Consider the following 19,545-nt stretch of genomic DNA (forward strand, 5'->3'; position numbering starts at 1 on the left):
AAAGCTACAGGCAAGCAGGTAAGTGAACTGAAGCTGTATTGCAGAAGCTACCTAAAATGACATCTAAATCATAGAAGCTAAATTGATAGCATCTCTTCTACTTAAAATGTCTCAGTTCTAGCTAATTTCAAATCAACTTTTGCTTTTCCTAAAGACCATTTCTGTATTGCTAATTTTTCATTAGCTTACATCACTGCCCTCCCCAAATCTAAACATGTGGCAACAGAAGGAGGTATTAAAATTTTAAGTCTTCTCTTGTCAAAATACATTTTTACCTGATTTTTTTCTTTAGCGTTTTGGGATATACAGGGCAACACTAAATTTTTCAGAGATGCATCTATTCATCATCATGGCCTCATAAAATTTGATGCACGAAGTGCTGAAACCAGGTAGAATACTTCTCAGTCCACCACAGAGACCAGAGATTGATTGATACAAGCTCTAACTTTATATTGCAAATTTCCTCTAAAGTCCTCTGCAGAAAAGTGAACTTCCATTCTTTGTCTGCAAACCAATAAAGGAAGAATTGTTTTCTGTTATTGTCTACTGCTTCATTTCTATATTACAAATCATTCTGACCTTCAAGCTCTGAATTTCCAAGTTTTATAAAAGGTCTGCCTTCCTAACAGTTCTCTTGAATGAAACTTTACCATTATTTGGTTAATTCTGGAGTAATGAAAATGCCTTTTTTTTAAGTGGCAGCAGTTCTGTTCAGGGGAAAGTATAAAAACTATCTTTCAAATTTCAAGTACCACAAGATTGTTAGTGGTGCCAAAATGACAAGTTAATTTCAAATAATATGTGCAATTAAACAAGAGATCGAGGCAAAAGGATTTGATCTACATAGTGAATGGTTTTCAAACTTCTACTGTGGAAGAGTCTGCACAGTTTGATCCGAAACTGGACTAACAAAAAAGAGAAATTATGCCATTCAACGGCCATGAATTTTAGAACCAATTCCCCGATACTTATCAAGGCTGTTTTTCAATAGTGAGACTCTCTCACTATACATATATAAATATAGTCAGCGTGGTGTTTTGAGAAACATAAAGACCATTCTGTCAAATATGAGATCACAAATTCTAAAAGCAAAATTTTATGAGGCACTGCTTGAGTTTTGCAAGCTGAAGCTCTCTGCTCTATCATAATCATTATGACAGTTTTAAAATGAAGATGAAGTTTATTTGCCACCAACATTAGCAGGACAAATTTATTTATAACAAATGCTTTAAAATGTACTGATAAAAATGCCTATTGATACTGTCAGAGCTGCTTGCAATTTGACAGATCAAATCTTATTTTCATTCTTAAACCCCATGAAGGAATGGTATCACCAACTTGCATTCTGTAGTGAGCAAATTGATTAATCCCCCTCTATAGAAATCTCAACTCTTGATTACACCTATCAGACGTTAAGCAGCATTATTCTAGAGTGACAACACTTGACAAATTCCCAAACCATTTTTCTCGGCCTTTGTGGCCCTGCTAGCTTGTATTAACCCTGATGAAAAATTAATTTTCCTTATCTTCTGCTAAACCCTAAAATCCAAATCCGCCAAACTGGCAACTCTTTCTGTAAAGGTATTATGAAAACCTCTAAAAGATTAATTGCATGTCTTCAGGTGACATTAAATTAATTTCTGTACTCGTGACAGACATTTGATACTCTGTACTGAGAGGACAGATAACATTGTCAGGATACACAGAAGGACAGTGGTGCAGTGTCCCAGGGCAGCCTCTTATGAATTCTCCTTTCGATAAGGCCATACTTCACTGTCATTGGCACTGTTAGTGATCTTGCAGCCCATAGACCCCACTGCACAGGTTTCTATTAACTACGACAATGCTGTGTCTATCCATGTAATCTTTATAAAGCTAATTCAAAATCACCCAATAGCAAAGGGATACGCATGCCGGATAAAGCACTTAAAGGAAATAAACTCTGGTTGATTTGTGTAAAAATAACAGAGAGAAGCAAAATGTTTTCATCTTTTCTTAGATACGCTGTAACTCAAATTCTCTGTAGCATGATGAAGGCTTAAATCTTGCACGGAAATCTCAATCCAAAAATGTCTTGTAATTGATTTCCTTTAAGAAAGGAGAAACCCCTCATCTGTTACCAGTTTAAGTCAATATTTCTAGAAATGAGTACCTCTACAGTATCTCAGTAGTTAAGAGGGAGAAAAAACCCCATCCTTTAGGTTATTAAATTCATCTTCACTTCAAGGACAAGAGAAATTACTGTTCATCAGCTATATAGGTTTTCATATGTAAACTTGTATTTTACTGATACTGCGACTGACTAGTAAAAAAGACAGACATCTACAGACAACTGTGATCCCCATGTAACAGAGAAAAAACAGTAAAGCAAAAAACCATGTACAGCAAGAAAGACTATCATCTAATATACGAGTATTTTCTCACTACAATTATCAGAAACATACATTAAAGGCAAACCCCTAATAATTAGCTATTACTCTTCGGCTGGTGCTCCAAATGCTTTACCACTTTGATACGGCCAGTTGACAGACTGGGGACCTGGGAATAGGAAGCCTGATCACTTGCCAAATATCCAAAACCAAGTGACATGACCAAGCACTGTTTCTGAACACTTGAAGATCTGTTCTGAATCTGTCAAATGCCAATGAGAAACACCTGGAGACCTTTTTTTAAAGGCCTTCTAAGACCTTTAAAAGTCTTTTTTTAAATTCAAGAATAGCAGTACTTAAAAAGACTCCTGCTCTCCAGTCAGGCTAGAATACACTATTCTATCAATAGACAACTCATCATTAACAACTGGTTTAAGACATACTAACAGTCTACTTTGGAATCAGAGTACACACAGAAATAAGCTACATCAGACTACAGAACAACCAAAGCATTCCCCATTCACACCAGACAAAAGACACTTCTGGTGCTGGCCAGTGAATTATGGGTTATTTTTCCCAGCCTAAAACTTTTGCATGGGGCAAACTTACCTCCAACAAGAGCACCCAGACTAAGCAATAAATAAATAAAATGCAGAAACAGTTCCCTTCCTGTGATAAAAAGACACTGCTAAGCTGCTTCAGTGAGCCATGATGTGATGACTACCTCATCTTCTGTGCCTAATGGTGTGTGAAGTCAGAACAGCAAAAAGAAGGTGTCTTGTAAAAAAAAAAAAAAAGCAGCTAATTCTATTTAATCCCATGTACTAACAGAATTCTTACCTTAAGTATCTCCTCATCTGCCTGAGAGGAGAACTAAGGCATGGAGAAGGACTGGCCAAAGAGACGTTAGAGAATCCTAGCCATTTCCGTGCTACACTAAAGTTTCACCAGGAGTGACAGAAACACAGTTGATCGGATGTCAAATCACGACTCCATGTTTTTCTAGTACAACCACCCACTAGTGCATTACGAAAAATATATAAATTCTGTGCCAAAGCTACAGCAAAATCAAGGTTCTGGACTGGATACGTGTAATACTCTCAGAAGTACCTTCATTTCTACATTGCTGTCTGCAAAATACATAATGTAGATGTCAATAAACATGTTTTTGAGCAAAGTTTCCTGGTTCCCTTTTCAGTTGCCAGCCTCCGAGTTAACTTTTTGTACAGAGTATTTTAGTGAAGACAGGACACGCAGAGAAATCACCAAGAGAAAAGGCTCCTGTTGGAAAATATCAGCAATTCAAAACTTCTGAGAGCCCAAAGCTCCTGACGGAGCACTTCTCAGCCGGACACTAGCTATGGCACAGAAAGCCAGTACTGGATATCAGAAACCAGTACAACTGGAGCTTCCCTTCTTGTGTCATGGCTAGTTTTTCTAGTTCATGTTCGTTGAAGCTTAAAACTAATGGCAAGTTGAATCCCTCTGGTGTGTTCCCCCTAAGCTCCTTGTACAATCTTGACACGGACAACCCATGTTACCTCCCTCCCCAGCCACTTACAGTGTCAGGATTCTCCCGACTCAGAGCCACACTTCTGTACTAAAGGTCTATTCCAAGTGGTCAAACCTGAAATACCACTTAACAAAGGCATCTGTGACTTCTCAAAATATTGAATTTAAATTGGACAAATCTGCATGCTTCCCTCCCAAGTTCAGAGATTGCAATCAACTAATTTTCATTTGAAAACTAGCTCTCTCTCTTTGTAATGCACTTTAACAGTGTTACAGTTGCCTTCAGTCATTTCCCGTCAGGAAACTGGGCTACTCGACACTCTGCAACACCAACATTGTATCAATATGAATTTTGCGCTATAACACGATAGCAGAAAAAAATCTCTTTTGAGACTTAACAAGAGCGACAAGCTATACCAAACGCCTTGTTTTCAGGGTGTTGAGGAGGAAGCAGCACTCTTCTTCAACACACAATTTAAAAGTCTCCTGAGGAAAAGGAGAAACCTGTTCTGCAGTCTACAACAGGAAATACTTTATTGCACTTTGGTTCCAAGTTACCTACAGCAAAGTTAAATTCAATTTAGGTAGATATCTCTTCCCCCTTTTGAGGATTTTATTACAAACCCATAAAGAGTACTATCTGCGCCTGGTTTGGTTGTCACCCTAAGTCCCTCTAGTTGCTAAGTGTGTCCACACATGCCCTTGTATTCCATTTTCCCAGTAACCAAATATGCCCCAAACAGTACAGCATAGCCCGCCTCATCACCCCCAAGCCATGAAATATTCTGTAGGGTCCATCCTCACTGGAGGTCTGGGAGGACAGGGTTTAATGCTCATTTTCAAATGTTTAATGAAAATACTATGCCTTTTTCATAACCAGAATACCACAGGGCTTCCTGACTTCCTTTTTTGGTCTGTTTTTTCGGGGTGGGGTGGGTTTTTTTGAGGTGGAAGAAAGAAATTCATGTCCCATTTGTGAAATATTTCCAGAGTGATATCTTGCAGGGTGTGGCAGGCAGAGTCCTTTTTCAACAGCATTTACATTAGTATGGCTTCAAAGGTCTTGCCCATTTTGATACCCTTTAAATGACTAACATGGTACCTGGGCATTTAGATACCATGGTTTCTGCAGCTCCTTCAGTCCGCTCCTGATAGAATACAGACATTATCCATACTTCCTTCAAATAGCAGGATACAAAGAAACTGCAATGCCATTCAGCCTCTTAAAAAGTAATAATATGGTATGCAGCGAGAGTTCCTGTGCTGTTTCTTGCAGCTGGTAGCGCTGCAGAGCTGGGTGAAGGGCTCCCTCAAGAACTTGTCATGCAAATGCCAAAAATCTTAGTGTTTGTAATTCCTGACATATTTAGATGAAAGGCGCTATAGAGCTTTCAAGTCAAATATTTTAATTAAACTTGAACATACATATGCAAGCAGAAACAAGTACAAACATTAAGCAAAGTTGGTTGATAAGGTTACATTATCAAACAAGAATCATCTCAACCAGTATCTTTTTCCATATTTAGAACTCCATATTTGTCTCTTACACTTCTCAGTTGCTCTAAATATGTATAAAGTTGTCTATTTTCCATTCCAGTTCTCTTTCTTTTTACAATCCGAGGACATTTTTTGTGACAGGCTTTTCAAACAAAAAGAACTTGCCAAATCTTCAAGCTTTTCAGATGAAGCTTCATCTCAGGTTTTCAGGAATTATGATCACTAATAAGATACTGCTTCTAATCCAACAGGGAACACTGAGATTTTTATGTATTTTAATATATATGTATTTATGAAAAAAGCTCATTGTGCAGCTTTCCACAGAGACAAAGATTGGTGTGTTCTTGGTGTAGCATAAGAACCAGCATTTTCAGGCCTTTGGACAGACACACATCTCTTTGAGCATGGCAGACCATTTTCTGGCTAGAGAGAAATCACCCAACAACAATATAAGATGACTCAATGATACAGAGATTTTAAGATATTACCATTTCCCACAGAAACTCCAACTAAATGAAAAAAACATGTTCAGCACATATTTCATATGATCTTAAGATATTTAAGGTTGTAGCTGGCAGAAACCTGTTCTTCCAGGACTAAAGACACTTCTAATATATTGGCTTAAGGAATTCAATTGCACTTGGTACTGGAACTATTTACCCACAGACCGATCAAAGAGCCCAAATGAGACCACCACAAACAGCCAAGGTGTTACAGAACATGCCCCATCAAGAGGGAGTGAAGGACGCGAGTGCTCAGAAACAGCTAAGAGAGCTTTAAACAGAGACAGCGACAAAGAGGGATATAAATTCTTTCCTATGTCTCTTGAAGTATAATACAATTAGTCATAGATTCAAAATTGCAGCAAGAAAACGTGGTTTGCTTACTAAGAAAATTCTCCTAAATGTACAGGTTAAGACACCAGAATAGATGGCCAAAGAAATCTCCAATAATGAGACTGCAGAAAAAGGTTGGTCAAATCTGTCAGGAATGCTGCAGAGTTCATGCCCCCTTCAAGATCAAATAAATTATTTCTACAGCCCTTTCACCCCTATTTTCCACAATTTTCTGATCATGTTTTAAAGTGATTTATTAGGGTGTTTCTTCCCAACAAACAACACTCTGCAATCTCACCGAGTTTATTCTTACGTGTCTTTAGAATTGAATTCAGGCTCCTCACCACTCCAGGCAAATCTCAGATGTTTTCTTAGTAAAATATACAAGTATGAATACTCAGCAAATATGCTAAACTCCTGTACCTGGAAAGGACGGCTCTGAAGAAATGCCACACAAACCATAAAGCACACGGGATCCATCAGAAGATATTTGGGCCTCCATGAAAAAAAAAAAAAACCAAAATCAAAGTTCATCTGCTAAGCACTAAGCACTGTCTCATTTTCCAGGAATATAACATTTAAAGGAGTAATTAAAATGGAAACTATTTACTGTACTGCCTTTCCTGCACAAATTACAGGAGTATTAGAAAGGGATGGGCATACAGTATTAGGGGAGAAGGCGGGCGGGGGATTTGTTTAAAAAAAGCATCAACAGACAAAATCATTAATGACAGTACCTAACACGTGTCACGTTGATATGCAGGCTTAGTCTGACATACAGGAAACGCTGAATCATTTCCTACTTCCCTTTAAGTATAAGAAGCCATAAATTAAGGCATCTTATGCATCAGATTAAGTGGACAAATTAAAATATTTGTTGGAATTTAAGTAGTAATTCTTACAATTCCATAAAAATACTTGAAAAGCAAGATCCTCTCAAGAGAGAGTATTGTGGAAACACATGAAAGGCCATTTTACCTTCTTAAGTAACAAGAGATAGTTCTACCTGGAGATCAGAGATCCTCGGTAGTACTGCAGTGCCCAGCAACACAAATAAACACAGTTAGAAGCTTAGACTGGGAAAGATACTGCCCTCAAGAGAAGAAATCATTCTCTTCTGACAGTATTTGTATACCATAAATCTCACCAATACACCAAGTACATCTCCTTAACTGTTAAACAAAAAAACATCACGAGCAACGCAACAACATTTAATCCTGTTCTACAGATGGTCCTACTAAATCTAGAACAGTCCTTGCTACCAGCTCCTGTTTTAGGAGCTCAATTTGCTCTAGACAGAGTTAGTACAGGTCTGGCCTCAATCAGCTTCTTCAACTGACAGCTCTACTATTGTACTGTACCATGGCTAGCAGGCTGAAAGAGAAGGGACTTTCCATGTCTTTACCAACATGACTCGAGAGTTTCAAAAAGGAATGTGCATTGTGTCTAACTGCAAGCCATCTCACTCGTACCCGGGTATTCAAAACACCTCTGCGCAAAAGAGCTCTAGAAAGGAAAAAGGGTACAAGTGATCAGACTGAGAGAAACGGCAGGGCTGCTTAACTGCAGGATCAAGTCAGAGCACATAGATAAGAGATACCAGTCATCCCCTTGGCCAAAGTCAGGGAATTAGAGGAAGCACTATTACATGCTAAGGAGAATGGCTAGGAAAAATGAGATTTGGCTTTTGCTTTATATTTAGGGTTGAGGCAAAAGTTGTGAAAATAAATAAAGCATGTGGCAGGACTAAACACTAGAAATGGAAACTAAATGTGATTTGTGATCTTTATAGTATTCAGAGTTTACACAGCTTTTAATCCTTTAAAATCCTGTCAAAATAGACAAGATTGGCCACCCTGCTGCTCAATTTTTTCTTTTTCCTTGTGTGGTCAAAGAAACAAAGTCATAGATTCAGCTTGTCACTAACTGATTAAAAATTAATCAACTACCTTGATCAGTGTTAAACAGTTAATTGCAACGGCTGCTTTTATTCTTCCACAGTTGGAACAAAAACTTAAAATGTCCATGGCAATATGAAAAAAGTAACAAAGACTACAGGGAGAGAACCTGCTTTACCTTGCTAAAACCTTGGTATCTGAAAGTTAAGACGGACAGAGCAGATCTGCTTCTGTATACAATGAAAGAGGGGTTACACATGCATTTCATGAAGCTAATTGCTCTTCCTTACCATGAGACTTATCTGAAACAAATCATTTATGGTTTTCTGAAATAGAGCATTATGATAAAAACTATTTCATTGCGAATTCTAGTTTGGGCACTGATAACCATTTGTTATGAAGAGCTGTATACAGTGGTGACTGGCGTTGTTTTGTTTCACCATGTAATAAAATGTTGTGCATGACTGCTTTATTCAATTATTCATGAATAACAAACCTGTCATACCTCTTGCAGGCCACTGGGATTCCTGCAGATGTATTTATAAATAAATATTTTTAGCCCAACAGAAGCCATTTCTTTCAACTTCTTGTACTTTATTCTTCTGTACTTAAGTTACCATGTCTGAGGAATTCAGACATCCTCCAAAGTCAGGTTGTTGTCAGCTCTATTTAGTCAATAACGTCCTTTATGTTAATATTGTGAAAGACCACATGGTCATTATGCAATTCACAATTTTAAGTGTATTTAAGTTTTATGAGCTGTAGAAAAACATTCACAAAAAGTAGTTAAGACTTCAGCATTTCGACTTCCTCTCCATTTCTACAGAGTAAAGCCTAGCCTCCAAGGCCTTGTTCAGTCCCTGTTACCACACTGTTCACTTCATTACAGATTACAGCAGCTCTGCAAGTTTCCCTAATTAATGCTCTGAATAATTTAAGAAGCATTTTTGCAAAAAAACCACCTCCAATGTACCACAGCATTAAACCACATCACATCCTTCTTTCCTCCTCAGCTTAAACCCGAGGACAGATTTCACACTGACAACACCATCTTGCTATGTCCCCTCATCTCAGTTTCTTCAGAGCCCTAACAAATTAACTTGTCTTTTCATTAAGACAGAAGAAATTTGGTTGAGATACTTTCTAACCAAAGCCCCAGATCTTAAATATGCACACTGCCATTGAGACCAGCATTGTGAGTCCCCCACAACACCGGTGCTCAAGGGACACTCTGCAGATAATAGACCCCTTATCAAAAGATAAGGAAATCTCATTTAGATGCAGAAGTGAAATGGTAACGTTTAAAACGCAGTCTCTAACAGAAAACATCCCCCTCCAATATACTGCTTAAGTTAGTTTCACAACACACTTCCCAAGAAAAAAAACAATCTTCCCTTGAGCACAGAAACCACACTAACACCACCACCTGCACACAACTAAATTAGGTGGCTTCAATTACCAAATAAGCAGAGCCTAGCTTCTTAATCGACCCTTAAAAGCAGCCATCCAAGTCCTTTCTCTGACTAATTATTGGAACTACTAACTGTAAGCAAAAGGAGCTCAGCTGAGGAGTCTTTCAGACTCAAGTTACAACGAACTTAAAAGAAAGTACTATTATTTCAATGTGATTTCAGTGGTAACTGCCTGGCAGTAAAGCACTGCAGCAAACATCAATTTCTGAATAACTGCTAATAACTTACAGTTCTGAAAATATAAAATACGCATTATTAGGTCTGCTAAACCTGCTACTTCCCTCATCAGCTTAGGCCCATATTTTATTTTGGAATTACACAGAATGAAACACACAAAAACAAACCATGACAACACACACACACAAGATGAGCCTTGGAAACTTACCCCTCCTGACAACTTAATCACCCTGACTTTGCTGCCGACATGGGGCCCATCTCCACTACCACTGTTTGTCCGCTGCATGACAGTCCTTTTCATGCCAGGTTTCAGTTCCTGGGGCCTTGCTTGTGCCGAAGCCACTCGAGCAGTCTGTGTCGTGGGCAGCGATGCTGCAGCAGGTTTTGTCTGTAATACTTTCTGCGGCGCCTGAGGCTGACTCGAAGGTACTGTCCTAGTCTGCCTCAGCTGCTTCACTGGCTTCATCTGCTGTCCTTGATACTGCATATTCGCCCCGACCTGTGGGAAATCTGTGGGTTTGGGTTGGATATTTGGAACTACCATATCTTGCTTTCTAACAAGGAGTCTGTTTTTCACATTTTGCCTGGTCTGTAAGCCAGAGTGGGGTATGTAGGGGCTGCCATTGGTGGGGAACTCAGAGGAGTCGTCTTCCTGCTGCATGTAGGACTGTTGCGTAGAAGGTTGCTGCTGCTGCTGCTGCTGCGCAAGTCTTTCGAGTAATTCTCTCTTTCTAGCACCAGCCTGCTGCTGCCGTCTCAGCTCCTTTTGTTTCAGAATTTCTTCTCTTAGACGCTTCTGCTCTTCTATCTTCAAACGATACAATCTAGTTTCTTCATCTTCGTCTGGATACTACAAAGGAAAACACAAATGAATTTATAGAATTCTCAACAAATGCCCAGCTTGGTCAAAACAACATTAAATTGTTGGTTCAGATGTCATAAAGCTCCGAAAAGCTTTTTAAATTATCCCTGATACCAAACTAAGGCTATTAGTGGAGTATATCTGCTGGTAAGGTTTATTTGCTATTCATTACAGACAAACAGCTCAAATCTGGTTTAGGACTTGGATATACTACTTCCCAGCCAGGGGCGGGGGGGCAGGGGGGGAAAAGAGCTTTAATACCAGTTGAGAAATCTTATCAGAATACAAAAAAAAAAAAAGTTCTACAAATTGGAACTCATTTAGAAGTTTCTAAAACCAATTAAACTATTAATATAATTCAAGATATCAAAATATGTTTCAAGTGGAAAGTAACAATACAGAGGCAACCCACTGTCACACAGGTTTTATCTTGCTCTTTTCTGACAAAGTAACAAAAGGTAGGGTGGTAAATGACCTGAAAGGGCCCTGATTAGAACTATTGATTTTTCTCACAGAATTTTCAGCCTGATCTCAAACTCATTTGTCACACAATAATTGGTTATAATGAACAGCACAAGTCAATCTCTCTGACCTTGAACTCATGCACTCTCTTCAGAATCAAAATGTTGCCAAATGCAGTGTTGGAATATTAATGGTACATAGAGAATGCCTTTAATATTCCAGCCCTGGGCCCCTCTGAAAGTATTACACACCATCAAATAACCTTTCTAAAGATTCTTCAACTTTGGCACAATGGGTTCTTATGAAAGGCTATATGAAATGGGCAAAAGTCAAGGAAATGCAGATTCTCATCATCCTAGAAAAGAAATCAAATTGCTCTTGTGATACAATCACATGCATTTTTCAAAATTACAAAGCATACTATTTCATTATTTTTTATTTTTGACTGTTTGAAATACTACTTGTAGAGACTGCTTACAGATGGTAATGAGCATAATATTCTACTCAAGATGTATTAATCACCCCTAACAAAAACAGGCTCTCAAAGTAACAATACTTTGCATTTTGGTAAATTACAGCATAAAGAATGCTAAAACATTTCTCAAATACTGGGAATCCGTGATGAAGTTGTTTACCTTGCAATAACTGGGTGCAAGCTCTTGTCAACACAAATGCCATTTTTGCACACATAGGACCCAAACATGCAACAATTTTTTTTTTTTTTTTAAATTCAAGTGATTTTATCCCTGGTACATCCCAGAATCCTCCCCAACCCAAGGAAAAAAACAGCAGAACAGATCCAACCGTGAAGTTGGTTCACAGATATAAAAGCCCAGCAGAGTAGTGTTTGTACTGATAGAATCCAGATGCACAAATCCTGAATGCTTGTTTCCTTCAGCTATAACTGCACCTACTGATAGGGATTATTCCCACAGCGACTAAGAAATAGCTGCATGTCTCACACTCCAATTCCAGCCTAAACAATGGCTAAAATAAGACTTCAACAAAATTGGGTTTTGGTTTTTTTTTTTAATATAGGCTATAGTTCTGAGATGAGGTCTAACACTGTCCTTTTTAGGCGAATGCTTCATATAGCAAAGGGTTCTGATCTTCCTCTATACTTTTCAGACTACAGTGGTGGTGATTAATGGCTAATCACTATAACAACTAGATTACAGGTCTTCATTGACAATGGTAACAGGAACGTATTTCTACAAATTAAAATGGGCAGTAGTAGGAAACTCAAATATTTCATCTTAAATTGAAAACTGGAGATGCTGGATTGTAGTAAAAGAAAAAAGAATAAGGCCCTTATAAAATACAGTAAAAGGTTAAGATCCTTAAATATAGTTTGCATAGGATGACAAAATAGAGATAAGCTCCAGATAGGAGGAAGATGTGTTGTTATGCAGATCCTGATGCAACGAATAAAATTTTCAGTTACTTTCAGAGACAGTAAATATCTCAATTACTGAATTTGTCCAAACACAAAACCTCTTCCACTGAACTTAACAAATTAGTTTATTCACTTTGCTTTGCTTTAGATCAGAATATTCTACATTTTATCTAAACAGGTTTGATTGATGCCAGTGAGCCAGTACAAAATTTACCTTTGGAGGTAGCACTGTATTTTTTTTTTCTTCTTTATGTTCAATTGATAGTGTCAATACCAGCAAGAATCTGCATGACACCTGTTCTTCTATCAGCTGTCATTTATTATTAGGGACCTGTCTGCTCATATTATCACCTAACCAGTTCTGAAGGCCTTGGAAGATGTAGATCCCGACCCAGTAAGTACAAAACACTAACTCAAAAGACTACATATAGCAGCACAGAGATGTGTTCTTTGTGGCACACTTAAATGAGTCTTGCCAGCAGGCAAGGAATGAACATCCTGAGGGACTCTGACCAATACATCTGTGCAGCACAGAAAGATACACTGATTTCAACTACACTAGCTTTAAACACAGAAGACAGCTGACAAACTACCAACACATATGAAGTTAGAAGCATGCTTAGTAGAATCTTCAGGCAATTTGATCTCAAATATAATCTGAAATTTTCTTTTCAGGAACTCAACTCAATACTTAGGAAATCAGTACGGATCCTATGAAGTCAATTCCTTCTTAAAGGGTAAGCTTTGAAATCAAGGTCCAAGAGCTCTGAGGCTATATGACAACTGCAGATCAGCCCACTGACAGGCTACAGGTAGACTAAACCCTTCATCTTCTTAAGTAATTGCTACTGCTGTTAAGTTCTCAGTAAAATACCCTTGCAGCTAGAGTTAGACCAAACAATATAATGACACTGTGATCATTAACAAAATATTTGAATTAGGAGTCAGGTTTAATTGGAATTAGTTGTGCAATGACCCAACAGTACAGATTCAGAATGGGCAACAAACTCCTCACCAGGCTGAAAACAAGGGCAGTTAAATCCTCTGCTGCTTAGCTTTAAGAGCATGTTATATATACTACACTATACTGTGTGTCTGTGTGTGTATATATATATATGAGACCTATAGTACATATAAATGACCTATACTATGTAATAAGCAGCTTTATCATACAGAACAGGCAAGACAGTACATCGGGTCAAGATGGAAACAGCACGCAATGCCTATTGCTAATTATTTTCATGCCATTAGTTTAATAAGCCCAGTACAGATTTCTCCAACAAGCAGTAGCACTGCCAAAAACAACAAACCAAAACAAACACACACCACCCCCCACAAAAAACAAACAAACCCAAAAAAAGCTACTGGGAGAAAGCAGACATCCTTCAAAGATGTCACAAAGTTCACAGACTGTGTTTGGAAGTTTCCTGCCAAAAGCAACATTATCTGTAGGTGAAGAAGCAGAAGAACTTGAAGCAGCTTTTTTCCTAGATAAACTCTTGACACTTCACCTTTTTCTGCAGAAAACACTTGATCGAGGAACAGGCAGCAAAGACATGCTCTAAAACATGCTCTAAAATTACAGTTTTCTACTGTAATTTAAGTCCTAGTATCAGTAGCTTGCTTCTCATACAGTGAACTAAAAAAACCCAACAAAAACAAACCCAACCCTTTTTAGAGGACTGCAGGGTTTATTACTACTTAATAGAATTAAATGCAGAGTCATAAGAATCAGATACTATAAGTGTTCTGGTTTGCTGTCAAGGAACAAAAAAGGAATCATGCAACCAGGCTCACTTATGTCCCTCAGTAGAACGGTGCAAGGACAGAGCAATCAAAATGGTTTGATATGTGGCACACACATAAAACTATTCAGCAGGTTTATCTTTATTTTTTCAGCTGTAACGTTAGAAGCAAAAGAGACTAGAATCATTTGTCGAAAAATTCATGACAAGTCTTCATAAAAAGTAAGGCCAGATCCAAATTACATCATTTGGCTGCTTGTGTTCAAAACCACGAAGTATCTTAAATAAAGACACCTATATACACATCACACACTTCACATTACTGATGACACCAGCTCCTGAACCCCAGGAAAGTATGAGTCACCCTACAAAACACAAGTGCTGTGCATCTTGGACAAACAGGAAGAGAATTAAGAACAAGGTTACAAGTTACTTTGGGAAGCACGCTGCCCTCTTGCGATCTTCCAACTGGAAAAAGACTGTGTTAAGAAGAATTTTCTAAGCACAAGACAGGAGGCACCATTATCAAAATTTGGAAATCAAAACTATTTATACTAGAGAAAACTCAAATTTAGACATGTACAATTTTTCAGGTGGTTAATTTCCAAAAATATGAAAGGGATTTAGATACATTTGCTCCAACAGCAATCTAGCAACTATTTTCCATATTGCAAGTCTTTTTTTAAAAAGACAGCAACATAAAACTCAACCACCCAACTTCAAAATTTACTGGATTTAGGAGAATGGAATGTGAAGGTTTTCTTTCAGTACAGTGGGGACATTAGCTGCAATGTAAATAGTAATATCAGTACACCTATGACTATGCAGCACTCTACTAATTGCTCTCCTGTTCTGAGCTCCAGTATGCATTTCTTCTAAAGAGATTTCACATCGGTTTTCCACATTCCCCCCCTTCTTTAAACTCAAAAATGCTTAATATTGCCTTAATTCCTCTTATCCTAAACTGACCTCAAGATGACACAATTAGGCCCACAGACATCACTCATACTTTCCAATTTCACTGACAAAATGATTTTTCAGACTGAGGATATGCAAGTTTAAATCTTGGAGAGTAACAGCTATTCTAAATGGACAAAGGCATTTAAAGTCAGTATCTTGCAGCCTCACAGGAACAGAAACACAAGCATACCATTAGTAAAGTAGAAATATAGTTTTCATCTTCCAGTCACTCAGGTTGCAAACCTTTCAAATATCTATTTTGAAGGTGAGCAAAACCTTTAATAGCCAATATTGCTATTTTCTTGATGCTTCCTGAATGATAGGGCATTCATAAATATGGCCACTGACTCTTCGGGAAGAAGGATGCAAAGAAAAAGTCTTAATAATTTTCCAGTTGAAGACACTTGCAAAATAACCTGCCCAATTCAGTTATGAGCAATACAGCTAGAAGAGATGACAGAACTTAACTCTTTCTCATCTTCATAGAAAGCAAAGAGAACAGGGCGAAGTTAGCTAATTACAAGAAAAACACAAAAAAGACTGGAAAACATTACAATCTGCTTAAGCAGAGAAATGTAATAATCTACATTACAACAATAGTGAAGAATGATTAAATGCTTGGAAATGAACATTACTAGTGCAGCAATGCTGTTTGCAAAAGTGACAATAAATGGCATAGCTGAAAAGGGACAACTGCTACACCACCATTGTTTGCAGCACAAGGATCTATTTCAAGTCTGCTTTGAAAGGAGAAGGGTTCTGTGCATGCACACATTCACACACTTTTCTAGTACTTGCTAAGTGTATCTACAAAGGCTTTACTTTTATGGTTAATAATAGGAAACATTAGGAGACATTTTTTCCAAGGCAACTTTTTTTTTTATCGTTTTGCAAAAAAACTCACATGAAACAGGTATCAAACTGTTTTCAAAGATAGCTTTGACACAAAAATAAAAGAAAGCTTTATTTGTAAAACCAAGAACTCACACGAGTAAGATCAGTTAGTCTTACAACTACAGGTTTGTTAGGATACGTTTAAAACTTAAAATAGAGAGAACAAGATGACTGCTTTGTTTGGGGTTTGGGTTGTTGTTTTTTTTTTTTTCTCCATTAATTCATTTGATTAAGAGGAGTGAAAAATCTTCATTCATTTTTCTAAACACTGCCAGAGACATTTCAGAAGTAATGCCTTAATTTTCATATGACTAAACCATGAAAAAACTTTAAGATGTTTTAGATGGGGAGGCCTGTAGCTGATTTGCTTCAAAACTTACCTTACTAATGTCCTGAAAGGCAGAGGCGCTGCATTTTCTGTGATTTGGATTATTCCAAGAGACTGAATTGAGGGGGATTACTTAAGTCATTTTTTCAAAAAAGATCAAAATGAAAAGCTGAAATAAGGATTTTTTTTTTTTAATATTACCATTGAAAGGCAAGTGCACAGGAGGTCAAACACTGCTAGCTATGGGTTTCTTTTGTGCCTCGTTTGTGAAAATTAGTTGTGACCATCCCTAATTCAAGAACAAGATGAAAAAGCTAATTATGAGCAGCTTAAAGGGAAGACAGTATTATCACAATTAAAGCTTTCAACAGTTGTTGAAGAAAACCTGGTCTTTCAGACAAGATTCACGGTCAACTAAACTATAAAGATTTACAGTTCTGCTCAGAATAACCTGACATTCAGAAATTATACAGGGTGCATTTAGCCATCATGTTCCTCTGGTACCTCCTGATGTTCAGGATTAACAGCACCATCAGTGTAATCCTACACACTCTCTCAAACTAACAGTGCTCATGGAGAGTCTTCTCTAGCTTCCAGGAGGATCTGTGCAGGGAAACGACCGTTTGATTCATGCAGTGGATCACACTGCATGATCCAATGGAGCCCAAAACACTGGCATCTCATTTTTTGATTGTGCAGAGTACTAGCAGAGCAAACAGCATCATTTTCTCCAAAATGGAAAGCTTGCAAGCATCTCCTATTTTCCCCTCACGTCAAAAGGTTTCATAAAAGACATGTTTTCCTCTTCAAGAGCAAGAAGCTCCACGGACGATGCAGCTGCAATCTCCTGCATGAGTGCTCAAGACCCTAGAGGAGACTGGGCAGCCTAAAGGAAAACAGCACGAGGAAGGCGGCTCTCTTAAATAGCCCTTTGTTTTGAGCCATAAAGCATCATGGGAAATGGAAGAGAAGAGGTTTGCTGACTCAGAAAGAAGTGATTACCTGAAGAAACCCCCCCGATCATAATCCTGGAAGACAAAAGTAGGCACAATGGGTATTTCAGAGGCTTGTATCATTGATGACCTTTACACCACCTCTGTGTTTTCATAGTAGAAATGACGACTCCTCCTGCAAAACAGACTCACCACAGCCCTGCCAACCTTCCAGACTTCTTTTTTTATCAATGGAGACTGGTTTTGTTATCACATTAAAGAGGAAAGTGCAACCCAGAAGGGAGGCCTCTAGTGGCACCAAAAATATTGGGTGAATAATACATTAAGTGTGCTTACAGTTCACAAGTCAGACTACGAAAGTTTTAAAAAGGTGGGAGATTTTTTTTTGTTTGATTTTCAAAAAAAAAAAGCGCCTTACCTCTGGTTCAGATTTTACTTCTGATTTTGCTTGGCCCACTGGTGTGATTGCTTTAGCTTTCATCTCAGGCCTTCCCTGTGAGTTTCCAACACCAGCTACAGACTTGGTGGCAGACATCGTGCTGGTAATGGGTTTGACCTGAGCAGCTGGGGTAGAGGTTCGCCTGTTGTTGCTCATTTCCATAGCATGTGATGGTGCTATTGGCAACTCACGCAAGTTACTATTTCTTGGAGCAGTTGACTGTAGCTGCTGATTTGGACGCTTGACAATATTTTGTGACGGTGTATTCTGAAAAGCAGAAAATTAAAAAACTGCAGACTTTCACTACAAAACAGACTAAAGCGTTTCCTGTTTCACATTTTCATGATTTACTTAAGTTGGGGGAAAAAAAGCTTTTCAAAGAGGCACAATATTTTCAATGTGAAAAGAAAAATTACAGAAATGAGAACATTTTAACAATGGTTTTATTTTTCTTTAATTAAAAGCAAAACTGAATCTCATTTGTTTAACATCTTCCTCAGAAATTGGCTTCGCTGTGTGATTTATTTTCCTAATCAAAGCAATTATTCTGAACTACAGTCACATTGTCTTGAGCACTGCTTCAGACCGTTGTGCTACCCCAACCTACCGAGCAATAGAATATGCTGCACTGGAGCAAACTCACAGGACATGAGTGGCACTATCTGAACCAGAAAGCTTATTAGCAGTGGTACAGAGAGGCCTTCAAATTGAAAGACAGTGTCAGAGAACTGGGCTCCCACACAATCACAGGCTACCAACAGTTTTAAAATCTTACTAAGCAAACCTATCTTCTAAAAACCCTTTACTGCCAGTTCTTGGGCAACTGCATCATCTCTTATTGGACCTAGATCAAGAAAAACACTGAAGACCGGAGGAGAAAAGAAAAAGGGAAAGAAACATGTGCTATTTTTGTATGCAGATTATAAAATTATCAAGGCAGAAAAGGAGCAAGAAATGGTGAAAGAAGGTGACAGAGCAGGACGGAATGAATGGGACTGAAAAACCACATTGGTGAGTTTTGAAACCTGTGCTTACACGCCTGTTACCCATGCAGAAGTATGCAAGGCAACACTGATGTGGTACTTACATGTCTTGGCTTCATTGGACCCTGTCGCGGCTGACACTGCATCCTGTTGTTATTTGGCTGCTGCTGCGTGGCCTGCATATGAGGCCTGAACTGTGGTTGGTTCATGGGCATCAAGGGCTGTGGTGGCCCTTGGAGATGATGATGGTGTTGCTGCTGCTGCTGCTGGTGATGGTGCTGCTGCTGCTTGCTGCTGCTGCTGGGGATGGTGCTGCTGAGGCTGAGGTTGTGGCTGAGGCTGTAATGGAGGATGCAAGGGACCCTTCACACGAAGAGAAAGATTATTTGGTTTTAGTTTCAAGGTAATAGACTCCTGAAAAGTAGTTCCAGCCTCCCAGGTCCTCAAAACATCTGTAAGCAGCTACAGATCAGGCTAAACCAAAAATACACTGTGTAAAAAAACAGACTAACAGAAACTGTGCACGGTAGTTCTGCACTTAAACCTGTGTAAGTCAACAGCTGAAGTGGAAAAAGACAAATGCAAGGGTTCCTGCCCTCTGCCCCCTTTTCTAATGATTTTTAAACTGTTTGGGTTTCGGTAGGTTTTTTTTTCCCTTTTGTTTTTCCCCCCCAACATCGCCAGACTTCAGGATTTCCCCACGTTCAAAACACAGACACCATGAAAAGATCCCGCACAAAGCCCACCGGACATGCAGGGCCT

General features: G+C 38.5%; 1 protein-coding gene across 1 annotated transcript in view; it reads right to left on the minus strand.

Moving 5' to 3' along the window:
• RBM33 (RNA binding motif protein 33) overlaps window positions 1-19,545 on the minus strand; it is an 84,465-nt gene that overhangs the window by 21,878 nt on the left and 43,042 nt on the right. The window contains 4 exon segments of the mRNA XM_009322489.1: window positions 9,970-10,611; window positions 17,780-18,067; window positions 18,888-19,070; window positions 19,072-19,146. Coding sequence (XP_009320764.1) covers window positions 9,970-10,611; window positions 17,780-18,067; window positions 18,888-19,070; window positions 19,072-19,146 — 1,188 coding nt within the window.

The sequence above is a fragment of the Pygoscelis adeliae genome, unplaced genomic scaffold (genome assembly GCF_000699105.1).
Source record: "Pygoscelis adeliae isolate BGI_AS28 unplaced genomic scaffold, ASM69910v1 Scaffold123, whole genome shotgun sequence".
Classification (NCBI taxonomy): Eukaryota; Metazoa; Chordata; class Aves; order Sphenisciformes; family Spheniscidae; genus Pygoscelis; species Pygoscelis adeliae.